We start from the raw sequence: 18,593 nt of genomic DNA on the forward strand, positions 1-18,593 counted from the left end.
AGCAAGGTGGGTAGCATGTTCTTTGTTAAGAAAAAAGGCTAAGAAAAACAAAGGTTGGCACAAAGTTGCCCATAAAAAGAAGTCAAAACTAGAGAAGATTTAGCAGTTCAACAAATGCCAGCCTCCCACAATGGCACCTGCATGCATTTGACAGGTTATGTGAAAAAATCAAAACCAAATCTGGCCAAGAGTGAGGGTAAAATAGCCAAGTTATTGTAACAGCTAATTATATTTTACATTCCCTTATCCAAAAATATTATCTTTACCCTGTCTGTGACATTCAACTATGCTTAGGCTATACACATTTGTAAAAATTTGTAAGATTCAGTCAAGTGAGGATGAAGTTAGTAAGAACTGATAAAGCATTAATGGCCAGATTTTCTACTCTGATAGGCTGGACTGATGCATTTCTACCATCTGTACAGGCTTCGTCCTTCCTCTCCAGACAGAAGTTTGTTAACAGACAATTAGCATAAAAGCAGCCACAAATGCTTACGGTAGGGTAATCCATTAATATCCAGTTTGGCTAAATCACAGACATTCTGTTTCCTCACAGTACGTATGCTGTTTCCCTTGTTGCTGCATTAGCATACGTTGCTGAAAGTAGAACTGATGTGAACTCTGCTGGCAAAGCACTCAGGAATCCATATTCCCTCTCACACTCAAGCAAACCAGTGCTCATGGTAATAATTCATCAGTTAGAAAAGACCTAAGTTACAGATAGAAAATCCTTGAATATATGCCAACTGTTACTGTTGGTTTCTTGTTCCAAATTTCCATAATGCAGATGAGCTCCAGGGCTCCAGGCTCCGGAAGGCTGACAAACGTATATTGTAGCAACAGCTTCCTAGCCAGCAAGTTCACCATCTGGATATACTTTCTGAGCTCTCTGCTGAAAGTGAAGGGTGACCTAGAGATTACGGAGTGGATGTATTCCATCCTGTGTGGATGCTCTGCTCATACCTAAATTTTAGGTGGCTTTAGCTGCCCTCTTACAGTGAATTCTGAGTTTTCCTAGAGGTCCATGAAGGCATTGGTGGCTTTGAAGTCATCCAGAGCTTTCCTCATCCTGTTCAGTAAAATTTAGGCACCTTAGCTGGGTAGGCACAAACTCTACCAGCAAGAAGGATGAGATCTAAAAGCACTGTGTCAAGGTGTTAGCGATATCTGGAACTTCCACTATAAGACAGCAACCTCCAGAAGGTCACTGTCCAGAGTGTCCTTCAGCTTCCTTCTGTACAGCAGTGGAGGAACACTGGTAGCAGAATCCTGCCTCTTCTGAAGGCAGCAGCAAGTTTTCCAGAGGTGCCCTTACAGCTGCTGCTCTGTGGAAACTGAGAGTGAGGTCTTTGTCAGCAGCAGACAGATGATGCGTAATGCTCATGTGCATGGACTAGGTTGGGACTGATCCAAAACCCACCCAACTAAATGAGCAGCATATCAGGCAACACCAAAACAGCCTAACCAACATAAGAATTTCTCACATTTTTTTTCAGAAGAAATAGGTGGATTTTTGACTTAACACAGCTCATTAAAAGGTAATGGAGAAAAAGACACCCATCAGTAAAACAGTCACATTCAACCTCTGCGCCTCCTTGTCTGCTAGGCAACATAAACTCATGTGTAGACAGCTATTAGCATCCAGCGACACACAAGAGGAGCAGCATCTGCACACTCCCTAGGCCCGGAATTCAAGTTCAAGGTGATTCAAATGACTCTAAATCCATGGTAGAGCTACACAGAAGTCTTACACTGGACTGCAGCTCTCTCAGGCTACCCAGAGAACATTAATTACAGCAAACAACATCAGCCTTACTGTTTTTTGGCAGAGGGAGAGAAAGGAGGGAGAAGGACTAGGCCTGACTCAGCAGAAGCAGTGCCACCCCACCTGCCAGCAGCCTCCCTCCCACTGTCTGTGCTATGTAACTAAGTTGTGTTGGGAAAAAACATTATTTTGGACCCAGGATGGGGATCATCACAAGCCAGCATGCCAGGACCCATATGAGTCATAAGGAAATGTGGAGAGGCATCCGTTGGGCCTCTGATGCTTCTCAAGCATTTGGGTACTTGACTTCTGGCATTGAGTGCCTAAGCCAACATAGCAAAGAGGGCTTCCCTAGCCCCCACGTACAGAAGCTAAAGATGAAATCTTTAACATGTCAAAATGAATGTGAACAAAAATATCCATTGGCAGAACTGTGCCCTGATCACTGCCTTACTGTCTCCTGCTGTTGCTGTTTTGCTTTTTCTGAAATAATTACTGTTCCTTGAGCAGGGTTTTGGAGAAAGCGCGTGGTGTACGGAATACACTCTCAATAGCAGAGCTGTAGGGCCCTAGAGGAATTTCCTTCCCTTTCCGTTGCTCCAGGGTCTGCTGTCCCTGGTAAAGTCTGCATCCTCTAAGTATCTCCTCTTGTGGAGTTTCTCTGCCTGACATTTGTCACGTGTCAGTGACAAGAAAAGTCAGGTCAGGATTGACCCCCTGCTTGCAAATGCTCCAGCAGTGCCCCTGCAGCCCTGTGGCTGCCTCCACAGCTGTCTGTGTGTGTGGCAGGAGTGGTCAGTGTTAGCAGTGAATAAAGCATTGATGTGTCACATCTGAGCAGTTTCCATACTGACCCATTTCTGATGTCATTTTCTTCTTCTCTTTTAAAGGGAAAAGTGATGTAGAGCCAAAGACCCCAGAGAAAAGCGCAACCCATACATCGTAAGTCACATTTCCGTTTAAGATTGGAGAAGGCAGCTGTGTTTTTATCAGATTTGTTGGGGAAAATAGAATTTGTTTGTTTTCATTAAGATAAAGCTCTTTCACTGATGCTTTTCGTAAAACAGCTTTTTAGATAATGACTAAACATTAATTATTCCTAGAACTTCTGCATGCTAGTAAGTCAGCAATCTTTGCAAGTGAAATGGCTCCATATCACGCTGAATAGATATGAGATTATTTTTGTGGGTGTGCAAGGCTGGCCTTTAGAACCTTACTTCAGCATTACCTTAATGCTGCTGGAGTTTGTCACACTTGCTAAAAAACACCATGTCACATATGCCTTTGATGTACTGATGTAATTTTAAAAGACTGCAGTCTGCAGCTTCACCTCTGAATTACTTGAAATCCAATTACAGTTATCTCTGGTCTCTCACGATTTTGTTGATGTTTTTGAATTAACAAAAGAAGTCAAGAAATAGATAGGAACAGGCCCTTGTAATATATCAGTGTTCACCTTCACTTTACTGCAACAATAGAAGCTTTTATCATTTTTTTTTAGTCTAGTATACAAAAGACTGAATTGTTTTGCCAACATAAACCAGTCTATGAAACAGATGGGCTGCAAGTTTAAAAAAAATTTAAAATAGCATCAGTCTTCCAAACTAAGCGAGATAAGTGAATTCTTTTAATAACTACCAGGCAGGAGCATTATGAATTTCTGAAAAATCATTCACCTTTTTAATCCCATTTGAGAGAGAGAAGTTCTTGTGGCAGTCAGTCATGTGAGTTTTAGAGTGCATCTGGCCCATAATTTATGTTTTCTGATTCCTGTTATTTAAATTCAGAGCATTATATCATGTAAATCTCACAAGGTGTCACCATTTGTTACATGGCCAAAAGTAGTCACAGAAGGAGGTACAATAACAATGATTTATTGTTGGACGTTTCGATTTCTGCTGCAAATACGCATTAAAAATCTTCTGGAAATTAATCTAGAAAAAGATTTGACACGGTGTAAGAAATGGCTTGTCCTGCAGATTGTGTTGTGGAATGTAATTATAGTATGCAAGCACATTTAGGCAAACTTATTAAATGAATTAAGCATTAGTAACCTTATGCCTTCTGATAGTATGATTGCTGGGAACGTTTAATAGAATTATTTCAATAATTACCATTTTTAAAAATAATATTGCAATAAAGACCAAAAGAAGAAGGGTTTTAATGCCATCTGGAGGTATTTTGGAGAAATGAACACATTTATTTTTACTGATATTTAGCAATATGTGAAACATAAGGCATCCTCCACAGGTTTGTTTTTTTCTAGGTATTATTTTATTGATGAGGAATGCTCTTTTCTTCTCCTTCACTGGATTAAAATCCTGTAAGGTTTCTGAACCACAACAGTGGTATCTCTGAACCCAAAATACGGGTCCAGAGGTACACCCCGATATGGTTATGGGTTGGATTTGAGACTGCAGACTGATACAGTGTGTCAGAATCTGGTTAGATGTGAAAGGTTACTTCTCTAATTAGAGATCTTGCTGATTAGAGATCTTGACCTTCTGAAACTGTGCTGTCTGCTAGATACAGTATATTTATAATGCTTAGCTTTAAATTGTTACTATATTCTAAGGCTACCACATAGCATACATTGGTTCCCAGAACAATTTTTAGAGGCAGAAACAACTGGCTACTGTTGATAAATAGCTGGATTCAGGAACCAAAGGTCCTTCTAGTTAGAGAAATTCCACAGAAGCAGAGGCAGGAGAAAAAAGAGGAGATGAGAAGAAGGGAACCAACAAGTGTTGTGTCAAAAGAAAAGGAAAAGTGAAAGGGATATAGTTAAGAAGTAGGAAAAGGAATTGCAAACATCAAGTTTTTGGAAAGAGATACAAAACTGAGAACAGTAGAAAAGAGAAACAGAGATCAAAAACTGAAGACAAGTAAAAGCCATTAGCAAACTAAAGATGTACATGTTACTCAGCAGAGGGCTTGATCTGTGAGTGTTAGTGAAGGAAAGTAACTCACGCTGGTACGTAGGCACACACCAACGCCCCAGTTCTCTTTATACCACCCTGCTGCTGGCCTTTCCTGGGTTTCTTCTCTTATCCACCATCTTCTAGGACAGTTTTTTATCCCTGGTATCTCAGCCAGTCACGAATACAGAATTCCTCTGTTCTTTTGGGGCCGTAGAAATTCACACCTGTGCACACAATGCACAGCCAGGAGAACCTGCAGTGCACACCTGCACATGGATGTGAGAGCCTGTGTGCCTGGTCTGTCTGCAGATGGATGTTCTCTTCCCTGGTGCACGTGGAGAAGAGCATATCTGGGCAAGAGCTCCAGCAGTGCCCAGCTGGGAACCTCAGGGGAGTGCAAAGGGCACGAATGCTGCCAGGGGTCCCTGTGGATAAAAAGGCTGTACCCTCTTGCAAGATGTCACTCCCCTCAGAGTGTCAAAGGAGCCCAGTTGGCATCTCCTGGCAGGGGTGCTAAAAAGGAGCAGCATTGATATAGGAGAGAGATGGCACGTTCAAGCCTGACAAAGAGAAACTGTGGATGCACCTCACTGTGAATTAGTGTTTCCCTGTGAAAATGGAACAAACAGCAACAAAAAAAAAAACCCCGCAAAGTCATGTTTGCCTAGAGGAAAACTAGAGAAAAGATGGAGAGGATTAAATTAATGTTTTTTTCTTGAAAATGTCTTTTTTATTTTCCTCAGGCATGTTACAAGCCTCACACTCTAGCCAAGTTTATATGATTCAATGGCAGTTAATTCATCCCTGATGCAGATATACTACCTCCATCCAAACATTATTTATGCGGCTTCAAAGGACAGGTTGATTACCCTCCTGAATCAGGCAGTGAGGCATTTGTGAACCAAGAATTAACATGACATCTCCCCTCAAGATAACCCTCATGCCTTGCCCACTGGGCTCCAGGTCCTCAAAAACAAGCATGACCCTGAGACCTGGAGGTGCTATCAGAGGACCCAGGACCAGAGGTGCTGTCTGTAACCTCTCAGAGAGTGCAGGATGTGTAGTGCTCTGTTCAGAGGCTTTGGGTACAGCATCATGCGTGGGGGCTTTTCCTGTATATCTAACTCCCTAGGTAGACTCTTTACAACGCAACTCTCCACTGATTATAATACTAAACATTAAAAAAATAGTAGGCATTAGATGATGCATAGTAATTGATGTAGCATCCTAATGAGGCAGATGAATAAGGGCAGTTATTGCAGTGCTAAGGATAGTGGAGATGGATTTAGGAGAATAAAACTGATGCAAAAGTGGCAAGGAAAATCTAAGCAGAGCTGTATCGTTTTGTACAATATTCCTATGGCTTTCACTGCCGTGGCATTCACAATAATCACCTGAACTGGTACTGAAAAATCGCAATAAAAGGTGCAAACAATACAAAAGTGTTAAGCTGTCTCGAGTCTTCCCAGGTTGATTCATGTTCCTTGTAATTGAATGCTTTTAAAGCCACGAGCATTCTGTATTTGAAGGGGTTTTATTGTCATTGTACTTAATATATATAGCTCTCTATGGGTCATATGGTTATAACTTTGCTGAGCATTTCCAAACTTTTGGGACTGATCAGAAATATCTTGTGATGTTTTGTTCTTCTAGTTTTGTGATCAGAGGGTCAATTTTCAAGGGTCAGAAAATTTTCACAAATTTTGTTAAAAACATGTCATTTTTATTAAAATCCTTTCCCCCCTCCCAGTTTTACACCAGAGTCTTGAGGGCTGCATTGAGACATGGGTGTGGATGAAGGAAGAGTGGTCTTTGGTTCTTCAATATTTGCAGTTACAGGATTTTAGTCTTTTTTTGCCAAATTTTTATGTCCTTTCATTAAGCCTTAATTGTTGCAATTAAAACTTTTCATTTTATAAAACTTCTGTACAAGGCAAAGTGCTTACAAGCAGTGCATATGTTTCAGAGGACCTTGCAGGGTCACAGAAACTCCTCCCTGAGCTGGGGGTCTCGGATCTTCCACCTTCCCACGTGCAAAATATGACAATAATTAAAAAACTGCACAAATATACAAAGCGCTCAGCATGACTCCCGCTCTTGGAATGACTTTCGATGTACTGTCTGTTGCAATGTTCTTCAGTACCTTTGTGTTTGTAAATGATTTCCAGTTCAGACTACCCAAGGTTAATCATGCCTGACTGTGATTCACTGCTATGCATTTACCTCGACATTCCTAGTGCACTTACTTAATGATATCAGGGCTAGCAACTAGATACCTCAGTGCTGTCTCTTTATTAACCCTCCCACAATTATTTTCATGCTGAGCTGCTTCAGATTTTTCCCTCCCTTTTTACAAGAGAATTAACTAAGATTGAGGGAGGCTTTTATAATTTATGGCAGTTGTGCAGGTTTTGTCCTTTACTAATACTCTCTGGGAATCACAGTGATCACAGAGAGTGTGTGTCTGTGTGTGTCTGTGTGTGTGTGTGTGTGTTGGCTTGTTTGCTTTTGCCAGGCAGAAATAGATGTTGGCTGTGTTCCTTCCCTGTACTGGTCCCCAGCATCACGTACAGAATGATTTGCTCAGGGGGATCTTTATTAACAGCACTAAAGTCAGCAGCTTCTAAGCTGCCCATTTGCAGACATTAGTGCTACAGTTTCTTGCCCATCCAACACCTGCTCATCATTCTCACCACCCTGATTCTCCTTCAGGAAGGAAACATCACGTTGGAGAAACATCACTGTTGGTTCTTGCTTGATGTGACACATTTTTATTGGCATAAGCATCGCATGTTGGTTCTTTCTTCCTCTCTTCTGTCTTGCCCTTTGTATCTCCAGAGTTACAGTTAGTTATTCCACAGCCAAAATCACCTGCTGCTTTTCCCTTCTGCAGTGGGAAGACTGAGGCAGAGGGATTACAAGGTGCCTGCAGAGAACAGAGAGAACCAGTCTCAAATACAGGCAATCAGTTTGAGCTAGTGTTGCCAGGTCACCATCCAGCTCTTAGCCCTCAGGGAACTTGTCCTTTCACACCTGGCTGACGTGTGGGCTTGACCTTAAGTCTCTCAGGCAACAGCTGCAACCTGATGGGACATTGGGAGTTGGAAGAGTAGCCTTAATCCTATCTCACTTCACTGAAAGCCCTGGTGAAAGTTATTTTAAGTTAACCTTGGGCTTTTCCCCAGCTAAAATAATTAGACCACCTTGAAGACTGTCTCATTAATATTTGTACAAAGTGTTGAAAAATGTAATGTCCTGTAAAAAAGCTGAGGATTACTCACCCAGAACAGTAAAGGAAATGGGCAGTAGTTCAAGTTTTCAAAGACAGACTTGGGTAGTAAGTGTCCTGAGGAGTGCCACATGTAGGAAAAAAAGGGAGAGCAGAAGCTGCTGCCTTTCCCAGGTACCTGCAGACCTGATGATCAGTGGCAGCTCCTGCCTCATCATCATTCTCCCATCCTCTCGCCAGAGTTTCAATCTCGGGACAGGGGTCACACAGTTTAAATTAGAAGGATTTGGCTTTAGTCTTGCTGTACTGGAGGGAGAGATGGCAAATAGAGAACGGACAAAGCATGCAAGCTGCAGAGGAAAAAACCCTCCAGCAGTACATCTTCAATATCCTTCTTTTTGTTTGCCAAGAGGACCATGATGGATCAAGTCAATTGAACCAGAAAATAGCTAACAGATGGGCCTGGAGGACAATGGAAAGGGTGAAATCCCTGCTAGTGAGGAAGCTGGTTCAAAAAAAAAGGGCTGCACAAACTTTATGGGATATAATCCACATTTTAGCTTTCAGATTAAGGCACTGGGGCAACTTCCTAATCTCTCACAGCTGAGTTTGTGGGCATTTTAGATGGCAAGGACATCTGCAGCAGACACATCAGCCAGTGATTTGGTGAAAACTCTTCTAGTAACTCCACAGGCTCTATCCAGGGCTGTCCTGAAGCATATCAATCTGCTCATGAGCCACAGATGACCCTGCTCTGCTGAGAAGCACAACTTCCAAAGGATGGTATGAACATGAAGTAGCACCCTTTATGATAATTTTTGGGGTTTTTGTTTGTTTTTGAAAAATTTCAATATGTCAGTGTTTTTTAATGTATATCTGTGATGTTTCTGAGAGAAGTCCTGCAGTCCATGGAAAAAAAAAAAAAAGAAGAAGAAAGAAAACAACCCCTTACTATGATGAATGAAGGCAGTGTTTTTCAGAGTGATGGAGGTCTTTAAAACTGCAGAAGTGAAAGTCTGGTGTTTATCCATGAACTAAGTCTCTGGCAGAAGAAGAAGGCTGGCTTCATTGCACTATTCCACCTGTTTACTTGAGCCTCAGAGCTTGCAGAGCTAACCCCTAACACCACCAGATTCTCACTCTGCTCAGCCAGTCCAGCAAGGGCAGCTAAAATTTTAAAACCCCCTCCTCAGCTCTCAAATTTCCATGAAAAAGTTCCTCTTTTCTGCCCTCTCCCCTGAAATATTACCCTTATTCCATGTACAGAGTGTTTCTCCGTGTGTTAAATATATAGACTGTTAAGGATGTAATTTTACCAGAACTTCCCACTCTCAAAAACAAAGTGATTTCACCTATGGGATGCATCAGAGTCACTGTGATATTGTCACAATGCTGACGTGAACCTTTCCTGCCAATTCCTAACCTTTTCTGAGCACAGATTTTTTGAGTTTACAGAGCACAATGCTGCTGATAGTTCACAAAAGAACCCTATTGTAAGTTGATACCAAGAAGTCTATTTTCTTCAAATGCTATAAAGACATTTTCTTGGAAGACATTTGCTCACACACAGCTTGACTGATTCTGTCTTTAAGGTCTACAAAGTTAAGGAGAAAGAATGAATTTGTATTATTGGTCATTTTTTTGCCATGTAAAAAGTATAGACACATAGTAGTCAAAGTTGATACAAGTAAAAATAATCTTTAAATACTACCTGAAATCATAAAAAGATCTCAAAAACATGATCTTCCTGAAAGAAGATGAGTTGGAGCTGATTTGTTTGGTTTAGAAAGAAACCATATGGAAACTCAATCCAAACTTAATTGCAGCTGTGGTTTTCTTGGGAGATAATTGAGCTTCTGTTGATTTCAAGTCAGACCAAAAAAAGCACTATGTGAGATGTCAACAAAAATGGGGATAGGTGAATGCTAAATAAAAACACGACTGAGGTCTGGGGAAGTTTTGTTTGACTTAGATGGGGTGATATAGGGCTTTCACTGTCCTATTTTTAAATGCTGTCCCTCTCTTTTTGCAGATATAACAAATAGCTTGCATTTACCACCCTTGTGGCTCAATGCAGAGTTTTATTTATAAAGTTCCCTTGATGCAGGCCCTCTTGTGTAGCACCTTCACCTTTACTATCCACCTGTACTCTGCACACTGTAGGGAAAAATAGTTGCAGGAAGCTGCCCTTATTTTGATGCCACTCTTGGCTGATGGGGAAGGTGGTTTTATGCAAGAGAAACCTTCACTCCAAAGCAGCAGCTTGTGTCCCATTGGAAAACTTACTATAATGCAGGTCATTATTTCTAATTTTATACCAAGTCAAAAAAAAAAAAAGCTTCTATATCACCAGTGTTCATTGAATGCCATTTGGAATAAAGCTAACCAACTTAACCAGATAAAATGTCATCATGCTTGAGGAAATGTTTTTCTGTATTAAATTGAAAACACATTCTTTTTCTCTTAGGCGCTGTTTTCCTTGGACTTTGTCATTTGTTAGGGACAAATTAGGAATTTCTTATGTATTGTGAATTAGCTCAGAATACAGTGGTCAAAGAGGGGTTTCTAGGAAAATCAGGAGATGCAAGTACCTGGGAAGAAGTCAGTTTCATTGGAAATGCCTCCAAGAAGGCAGACACCATCAACCCTGCTCCCTATTTCTTCTCTGAAGAAAATGACAAATGGAAGCTCAGCACGTTGGAGTCGTGGTGTGCGTGGTGGTGGTTTTTGCTGGGCTAAAATTCCTGGTTGCCAGGGTAACACATTTTGGAAATTCTCTACCCTGGGTGAAAGCTGCTGCAACTTGAAACCTGCCGTAGCTGATGCTTGGCGGGGGCACCACCGCTGCTGGGTGTGGGGGGCTGCTGGCTTTGCCCAGGGGCTTGGGGCAGGGAAACAAAACAAAATGGGTCCAAAAGAAGAGAAGAGTGATTGGGAGCATTTGATACTTCCAGACTTCCAGCACGTCATAAGCTGATTCTTTTCTCCACACCATGTCAGCCAGAAGATGTGGGGGGCTGAATTCATCTCAGGGCTGAATTGCTGGGTGATGGGAAGAGGAGAGGTGTGTGTGCGCCTGGAGGGTGGGGAGAGGAGGAGGGTGAGAGGGGAGGAAAGAGAGATACAGGGTTCTGGCCACCTGCCAAGAAAAATAACTAACATTTTGCAAAAGAGAAATCCTAAGACTGAGGTCATAGTATGGAAAAAGTCTGTTTCACAGACTCTTGAGCCTGAATACAGGCCAAGTTTTTTAGGGGTTTTTTGTTTTTTTTTTTTTTCCCTAAATGCAGGCATCCTAGTAACATTTGAACACTAAAGCTCGTCCAGGAATGGAAAGATTTTGGAATCTGAAGTGCCTTAGTTTTATACTTTATTGGTACATAGATACAATTTTTTAATAACAAGAAAGTGAGTTTCTGAATGAGAAGCTCCCTCATTTTGCTGTTAACTTATTTTATGACTATGAAGAACAAATTAAAGGAATCTAAAGAAGCGTCTGTTTCTCCCAGAGAGTGACCAACTCGAAAAAAAAGAGACATTTCAAGCTTGGTGGACAACTTTTAATTTGCCATGCAAATTACAAAAATGTACTGAAACCAGAAATGATGATGAATTTTCCTGTGTGGAAAAGTCCGACTGTTCAGCCATGAATAGCTATGATTTTTTTAAACCTTTATAGTGGCAGGCTGGCAGTTTCATGACAAATTACTTTTCATACCTAACTAAACAAATTACTGAAGTTCTTCTGCCTTAATCTCGATTTGGATTAAAAGTCAGAGTGTGGATATTTTTTAACTGGGGAAAAAATAACCCTTTGGATTTGTTAGGATGTTATTGCAAGCAAGTTTTCTGGTCTTTGATTTGCTAAGCTACAACTGGAGTCTGCCTTCCTCGGGGTAAGAATATTTCCACATTATCATTTCACCTGCGGTATTTTAAGAGGGAGAATATTATTTCTCAGCGTGTATCTTGGCTTTGTGCATTCTGTTCTTTGTTTAGCATTCAGACAAGCTTCTTCTCCCAAAAGAAATGTGGAATATATTTATCAGCAATTTCAGAATTGATGATAGATTTGACAAGCAAGCAGGGTGACACACTGAAGCTATCAAAGCTGGAGATGAATCAGGACAAAGATTTGGATGAGGTATATTGTTCCTGAGATTCAAAAGGGTTATACTTACTGATCATTCCAAAATCAGGGCAACTGTACCACTGACTTACAAAGATAAAAGCTAAGTTTTTCCAAAGAAAAAAAAAACAACCACATGGTTTGATTGGCCCACAGACTTTTTATAGCAAAATGGTTCAATTACAGCTGGCATTTCTGCATGCTGATTTTTATTAGTTTCGTAAGATATTTTGTCAGGATTCATTTGTGCTGATTCCCCCTTTCATGGCATAAACTGTAAGCAGTTGTTGGTAGAGAAAAGGAGTCTTGACATATTTCTTCAGAGACACACTCCAGGAGGTGGTGTGATAGATCAGGTATACTAAATTAAAACAGCACCAATCTGCTACCTGATAAATATGTGAGCTTACTGTATGTTTAATTGCATTAGAATTAGAACAATTCTGGGTAAAAATCCTATGCATTCTCCATCAGCTTTCCTTCTATCAAAGCAAAGCAGACAAATCAGCACAAACATCTTTAAAGTATTTAATAGCACAATACAAAGTAGAAGCAAATTATCCTTTTGTACCTGGCTTGATGACCAATTTTTGTGGCATTTAAGTGGGCATAGAGGGGGCCTTCTGTTCTGAAGTCCCCCAGGGAGATGAGGCAGGCATCCCAGATGGGTTTCCTGTCTTGATGTAGTTCTGAAGGCCAAATACAGCAATAGCAAGGAAAAGGTCTGGGGCTGAGAACCCCAGAACATCATAGAACATACCCTCAAAAACAATTTGTCATTACTGTGGTATATACTGGTTTTAATTGTTGGTCTTAAGAAACAATTCAGGTCCCTGCTCACATAAAATCTGTGTCTTCTTTATGACATACAAAAATGTGATATGAGGCACAAACTTTAATACTTGTAATAACTGTAAGCAACAGCAATTTCTATACACTTATATAGAAGACACAATGAAGCCTTTTGCCACAAACTGTTAAAAAAATTTGGGTTTTCCTCTGTCACATGGGAAGATTTTGAAAATCTTATAAATAATTATAGACAAGCATGATGCCTTTTAGTCGGACTTCTTTCAGTATTATTGTTTGAAAGACCTGGGATTCCTGTGGGTACCTAAATTTCTGCTTGTGCTGTGCTGCCCATCTCCAGGTCAGTTAAAAAAGCATTTCCCTGAGAGCAGCAGGCTTTACTGTGAGCAGCCTCAGTAAAGCAGGATTACTTGCATGTGTAGAAAAAGGACTTGCTACAAAAGTGACTGCACATGGAGTGATCAGGGGGAAAAAAAGAGAAACCTGTGTTTGTCAGAGCAGGGGTCTGCTTCTCCTCCACATCCCTCACAGCTGCCGTCAGCACACTGAGCATCGCCACCCGCAGCACAGCAATCCCAGCACGGCTCTGCTGAGTGAGAGGTCCAGCTCCGAGGCCAGGAAACGCACAGCCAGCTTAGGACAGATGTCCTGTCCTCTCCTGAGGAGTTTTACTCTTACAGGCTTTGTATTCAAGAGAAAGAAACCCCTCCCTGAGCCTTGTATTTCGTTACTGTCTAGGAGTGGCTGGCTGGTGCCACTCTTCAGCAGGCTCGCTCTTGTGAGGAGCCCCGCAGCACCCACAGCAGCATCCTGTGACTGATGCCGAGTATGCAGGAGTCAGGGACCAAATTGCCACCTCTGAAGCCTGGGAGACAGTGGAATAAACAGAGAAGGGGGAAGATCAGAGGTATGGTAACAGAAGATTTATCATCCAGGATTTTAGGAGTTTCATTACTATATGTAACACGTAAGACTAAACAAATACAAAGACATACATAATACATAAATAATGAGAGGTAGGCAGAAAGCTGGATGCTAAAGACTTGTAGAAGGACCTATTATACTGATATTATTCCAAATTTGTATATTTCCCTCAGACAAAAGTAGGTGGATTATTAGTAGCCATCATCTCCAGGCCTTGTGGAAAGATTATATAAAGCAACAGCCCTCCTTTTAAAATTATTTTGATTTATCTTTATCTAACAGAAATGGCCAAGTATCGCTTTAGCATGATATCATTTGGCTCAATGACACTGCAGAGCTATGAACCCAATGTGAGAAGAACAACTCTTTCTGTGCACTGAAGAACATAAAAGCCTGGGTGCCTAGCTGCAAAGCAAATACCTCCCGCTCAAGCCGCTTATGTTTTTCTGCTTGAAGGAAATTAAAATCTCATCTCATTTCTTTGCATGCTCTTGTCATCCACTTAGATTTTTATTTAAATAAATCTCTGGTTCTTTTCAAAGAATGTCTTCTGTATGAGTAGTTGCATTAGCTTTAAAGACTCACCAAGAGCAGCACGATCCAGGCTGACATTCTCCCATCAGAGAAGGAACTGTATGAATCTTACCCTACAATTCTGCGGCTCAGTTAATTGAGTATTTGATGTCCTAAGAAGCTGCTGCCTCCCAAAGCCAAGGAGAGGAAGCTGCCAGACCCCATTTCCATCCTTGGCCACCAGACACAGTGACGTTCTTCCCCTCTCCCCAGCCCACACTGTTGATGAAATTAAGCAGCATGAAAAATTAACCCCACTGTTGTTGTTTTGCCACTGGGTAATGTGTGGCCTCATTTGCTGCTGCAGGAGAATGTGTTTGATGTTTTGGTAGTGTGGCTCTGTGAATGGGGCAGAGGGGATCCTAGCAGAACAAACATGAGGAACAGCCCCACAACCCTACCCACTCTCCAGGTACCCTTGGGCACCTTAGGCCCAAGGCAGAGTATGATTTCTGATTTTTCTCTTTCCCTGCCTTGTTATTTGCTGTCCATCCTCTGCTATCCACCACATCTAGTTTTTTCCCTTAATTCTCTTCTTTGCTGCAACCTCTCTGCTGTTTTCCTACCATATTTCTGGTTTTGTCAAGATTCATCACCTGCAGCCTCATTTCTTATTGTTTTTCACCTCTGTGGGCCCTCCCGTTTTCTACTTCTGCCTTGCAAAACATGTCTCCTGAAAAACAGAAAAGAGATGAAGAGATCTATATAACAAGAGATGCAAAAAAGACACCTACAGTAGCTCAGGCATCTGGATTAGTGCATATAATCATTTGTCTCCTTTCTCCCTTGATTTTTCCATCATATCATCTCTGTTTAATGGTAAAGACTAACTTTTAACTCCTTTGTCAGGTGCCCAGGCACTGCCCCAATCTTCCTTTGGGGCACATAGTTTTTCATTACTTCTCTTTTAAGAATCACACAAGGAAAAGAAAATAAAGAGAGAGAGAGAGAGAGAGAGAGAGAGAGAGGGATTAATATGGAGAAAAGTTTTACTCAGCTAGAAAATGTTTTCCTTTTCTAACTTTAGGCATGATTGACAGATAGGTTTATTTAATCAAATTGCCTTTTCTGACAGTGTATTATTTAATGAGGGAGTTCTCTTTTTTGATTGCATAGGAAATGTGGAAGCATGTGAGAATTTCTGATGTGCTATTTACTCATCCATTATGTTGGGAATCAGCGTAATTTCAATGTCAGCAGTGGAATTAGTAACCATAACTGTTATTTGTCACAGAATGATCTATTTGGGGTTTTTCTCCCCAAACCAGGATATATCCCCACCCTTGCAGCACTGAAGGAAGTTTGTAAAAATAAGTCAAATTTGAATATGTTTTTGTTTTGATTGTCCCTTCCAGCTTCCAGGCTAATGGTAAAGGTGCACATTTTCAGGCTTTAATTTTAGCATGGAGTCACTGTTAAGAAATCCTTTAGCTGCATAAATTATCCCTACTTTTTTCCCACCATTTATTTCACTCAGTTTCTCAAAAACTTCTGTCAAGGATAGCTCCCCATTGAAGTGCACCCTCCCTTCCTTAAAAAAAAAAAAATCCCTGACAGTCTAGTTTTCAGAGATAATAAAAAAATCCCTTTTTGGCAGTAGTGTGAATTTGAGCTGACTTTTTTCTGGTTTTGGTGTTGTACTTGCCGTGTGAAAGCAGGGGAGTACCTGAGCAGACAAATGGAATTACATGAGGGAGGCAGACAGGGCCCAAATCTGGTTCTACTCTTTTTAGGTTATGTGCAGCCTTACATAAGTAAATAACTGCTAAATGAATAAAACCTTTCAACTGATACATTTGATAAGTACCAAGACTTTTTAAATTACTCCAAAGTAAGGGCAGTAACTGTTAAATTAATTGCTTTTTAAATAAAACACATAAGAGAAATTTTTTAATCCTTCATTGTTCCTAAAAGTGTTTTAGTGCCTCATTAATTCTTGATTAGCCTGGTTGTTAAGAGGCCATTATTATGTGGTAATAAGGTGTAGGAAATTACCTCTAGGACTATAGTCATGTCACACAGACCTGCTATAGTTAGCACCTCATCAGGTGCTCAGACCAAGATGGTGTAAATCAGGGGTGCCCTGCCTGGTGGTGGGGTTCACAGTGGTGGTCCTGTGTGATGGGCTGTTAGCTGAGATGAGGTGAGTCCTCTGGACTGAGAAGTCCTGACAAAATATAATCCTCTCAGCAGCCTCCTGTCCTTCAAGGGCTTGCCAGTCTTGCCCTTGGCAGAACAGGAAAACTGCTATAAAACAGTGGAATAAAATTATTTTGCAATTACACTCATTTAAGTAATTTAAAATATGCCTGAAGCTAGTGCAGATGAAAGTTCACTCTTTGCTGTATGATTTGTTAGGTAGAGTCAGAGGAGATTTGGTGCCGGTCCAGGAGAATATCCCCAATGTAATAACCTCTTCAGGTCATTACTATTTCTTTTGAACACACAACTGCCCTCAAAACCTGCTACAAATATTGGTAAAGCTAATCATTATTACCCTTTTACAAATAGGAAAATGAGCCTTGGGGGGCTGTTTTATTGTGATTTGATGCAACATTAATCAGCATTCTACAGAAAAGAAATATTTCTACGTCCAAATCTGCATCTATTTATTTTTCAGTGTTTATTATGATTTTTTTTTCCCCTTAAATCTCTTTGAGGTTGGTGATCTCATGTTCACAGCATACAGCTCCAATTCATTACCTGTACAGGGGGCTAATGTGATACAGCAGCATCACCACCTTTGAGGAGTGCTGAAGATGCTCCCAGCTAAAACCACAAAATGAATTCTCGCTATTACCTTCCTCCTTATTCCTTTCTTGGGTTCAGTCTTTGCACAGCAGATGAAGCACAGTCCTCAGAGGAGGGAGAGCAGCTCAGGGCTGGCGTGGCCACAGTGCCCAGGAGTGATGTCCTGCAGGGATGCCTGCTCCCTGACCTTTTCCTGCTGTTGGGTATCAGAGGACACTCACACCTCGGGAGTGGTGTTGGAGCAAAGATGCAAGAGGCTCATGTTGTGCCTGAACCCCCAGAATGGGGCTGTGACCTGGGTTTCAGTCCTAAATGTCCATGTTGGTTGCTAAATAGCTAGACATAAACTCCCTGTTTTCACCTAGGTCTTCAACATTTCTAAGCCTCTGGTGTGGTTTCTTGGGGCATGTGTGACTGTGTCCCGCACTCCAGCCCTGAGTGCCATCCCAGAACTCCTATGGGACTGACTTTGAGCCACAAATAACTGGAGAAGGGCACCTCCTGTGTCTCCATTTAACCCTTTGTCAGCCTCAGAGTTGGGGCTGTGGGACAAAGTCTCCATACTTGGTGTTTCAGCTGCATCAGAAGCCAAAGTAGCCCCAAGACGTGTGCATGGGTATCTGCTGCAGACACTGAGCACCACTCCCCCTCATTCCCAAACCATCAGACCCCAGAGCACCCCAGACGGCATGGCCATCCTTCCAAGCTTGTTTTCACCCAGCCCTTCTGGCTGTGGTGAAGGACAGCCCTGAGTGTGGCACTGTGTTTGGCTGACTCCAGGTGTGCTTGCCTGCCTGCTGGGTCGTGGAGCCGTGGCAGTGCTGAGCTGGGTCAGAGCCAGTCCCCCACAGAAAGCCATGCTGGCAGCAGACAGGCAGTCAGGGACCAGTCACCCCAGCTGCACTGAGAGCCCACACACAGCCCCAGTGGTCCCAGGCAGGGCTGCAGAAGGCCTCTCCCTGTTGCTCCTTCATACCTCTGCTGAAATGTATTTTTAATATCTCATGGTAATAATTAGCTGCCCAATTGTCATAGCTATTACAAGGATGGGGGAAAAACTCCACCAGAAAAACAAGTATTTAAAGGGCACAGTTTCAGAACTCACAGGAACTAATGGAAGAAGCAATTACAGCCCAAAGCAAAGACTTTTAGGAGTTAATAACTTCGTGACTGTAGCAGCAAAGGACGTAAGGAGTTAACAGTTCCAGTGTGATAAAAGTTTATTTAATCCTACTCTAAACAAGCAATTTAACAAATCCTTGTTAGAAATGTAGGATCTCTCACATGTAGCTTAAAATAATCAAATTTTGATTTAAAATAGCAAAATAGGTCAAATGTTATGAGTTTTTCTGGAAGAAATTGAAATCATCCAGTCCAATTTTATTTTTTATTTGCAACACTTTGCAGATGAATAAATGCATTCTTTACATAAAACCCACTTGCTCTGTCTCAAGTAGGAATGCCTGTTTGCCAGAGAATTAGAGACTCTTG

The 18,593-nt window shown here is 41.5% G+C and overlaps 1 protein-coding gene across 1 annotated transcript in view; it reads left to right on the plus strand.

Annotated features, from left to right (window-relative positions):
* The window catches only part of AFF3 (AF4/FMR2 family member 3), a 323,273-nt gene that overhangs the window by 195,713 nt on the left and 108,967 nt on the right, over positions 1 to 18,593 (plus strand). Inside the window, exon 7 of the mRNA XM_015638560.2 lies at positions 2,656 to 2,707. Coding sequence (XP_015494046.1) covers positions 2,656 to 2,707 — 52 coding nt within the window. The remainder of the gene's footprint in view (positions 1 to 2,655; positions 2,708 to 18,593) is intronic.

Source organism: Parus major, chromosome 1, assembly GCF_001522545.3.
Source record: "Parus major isolate Abel chromosome 1, Parus_major1.1, whole genome shotgun sequence".
Taxonomy (NCBI): Eukaryota; Metazoa; Chordata; class Aves; order Passeriformes; family Paridae; genus Parus; species Parus major.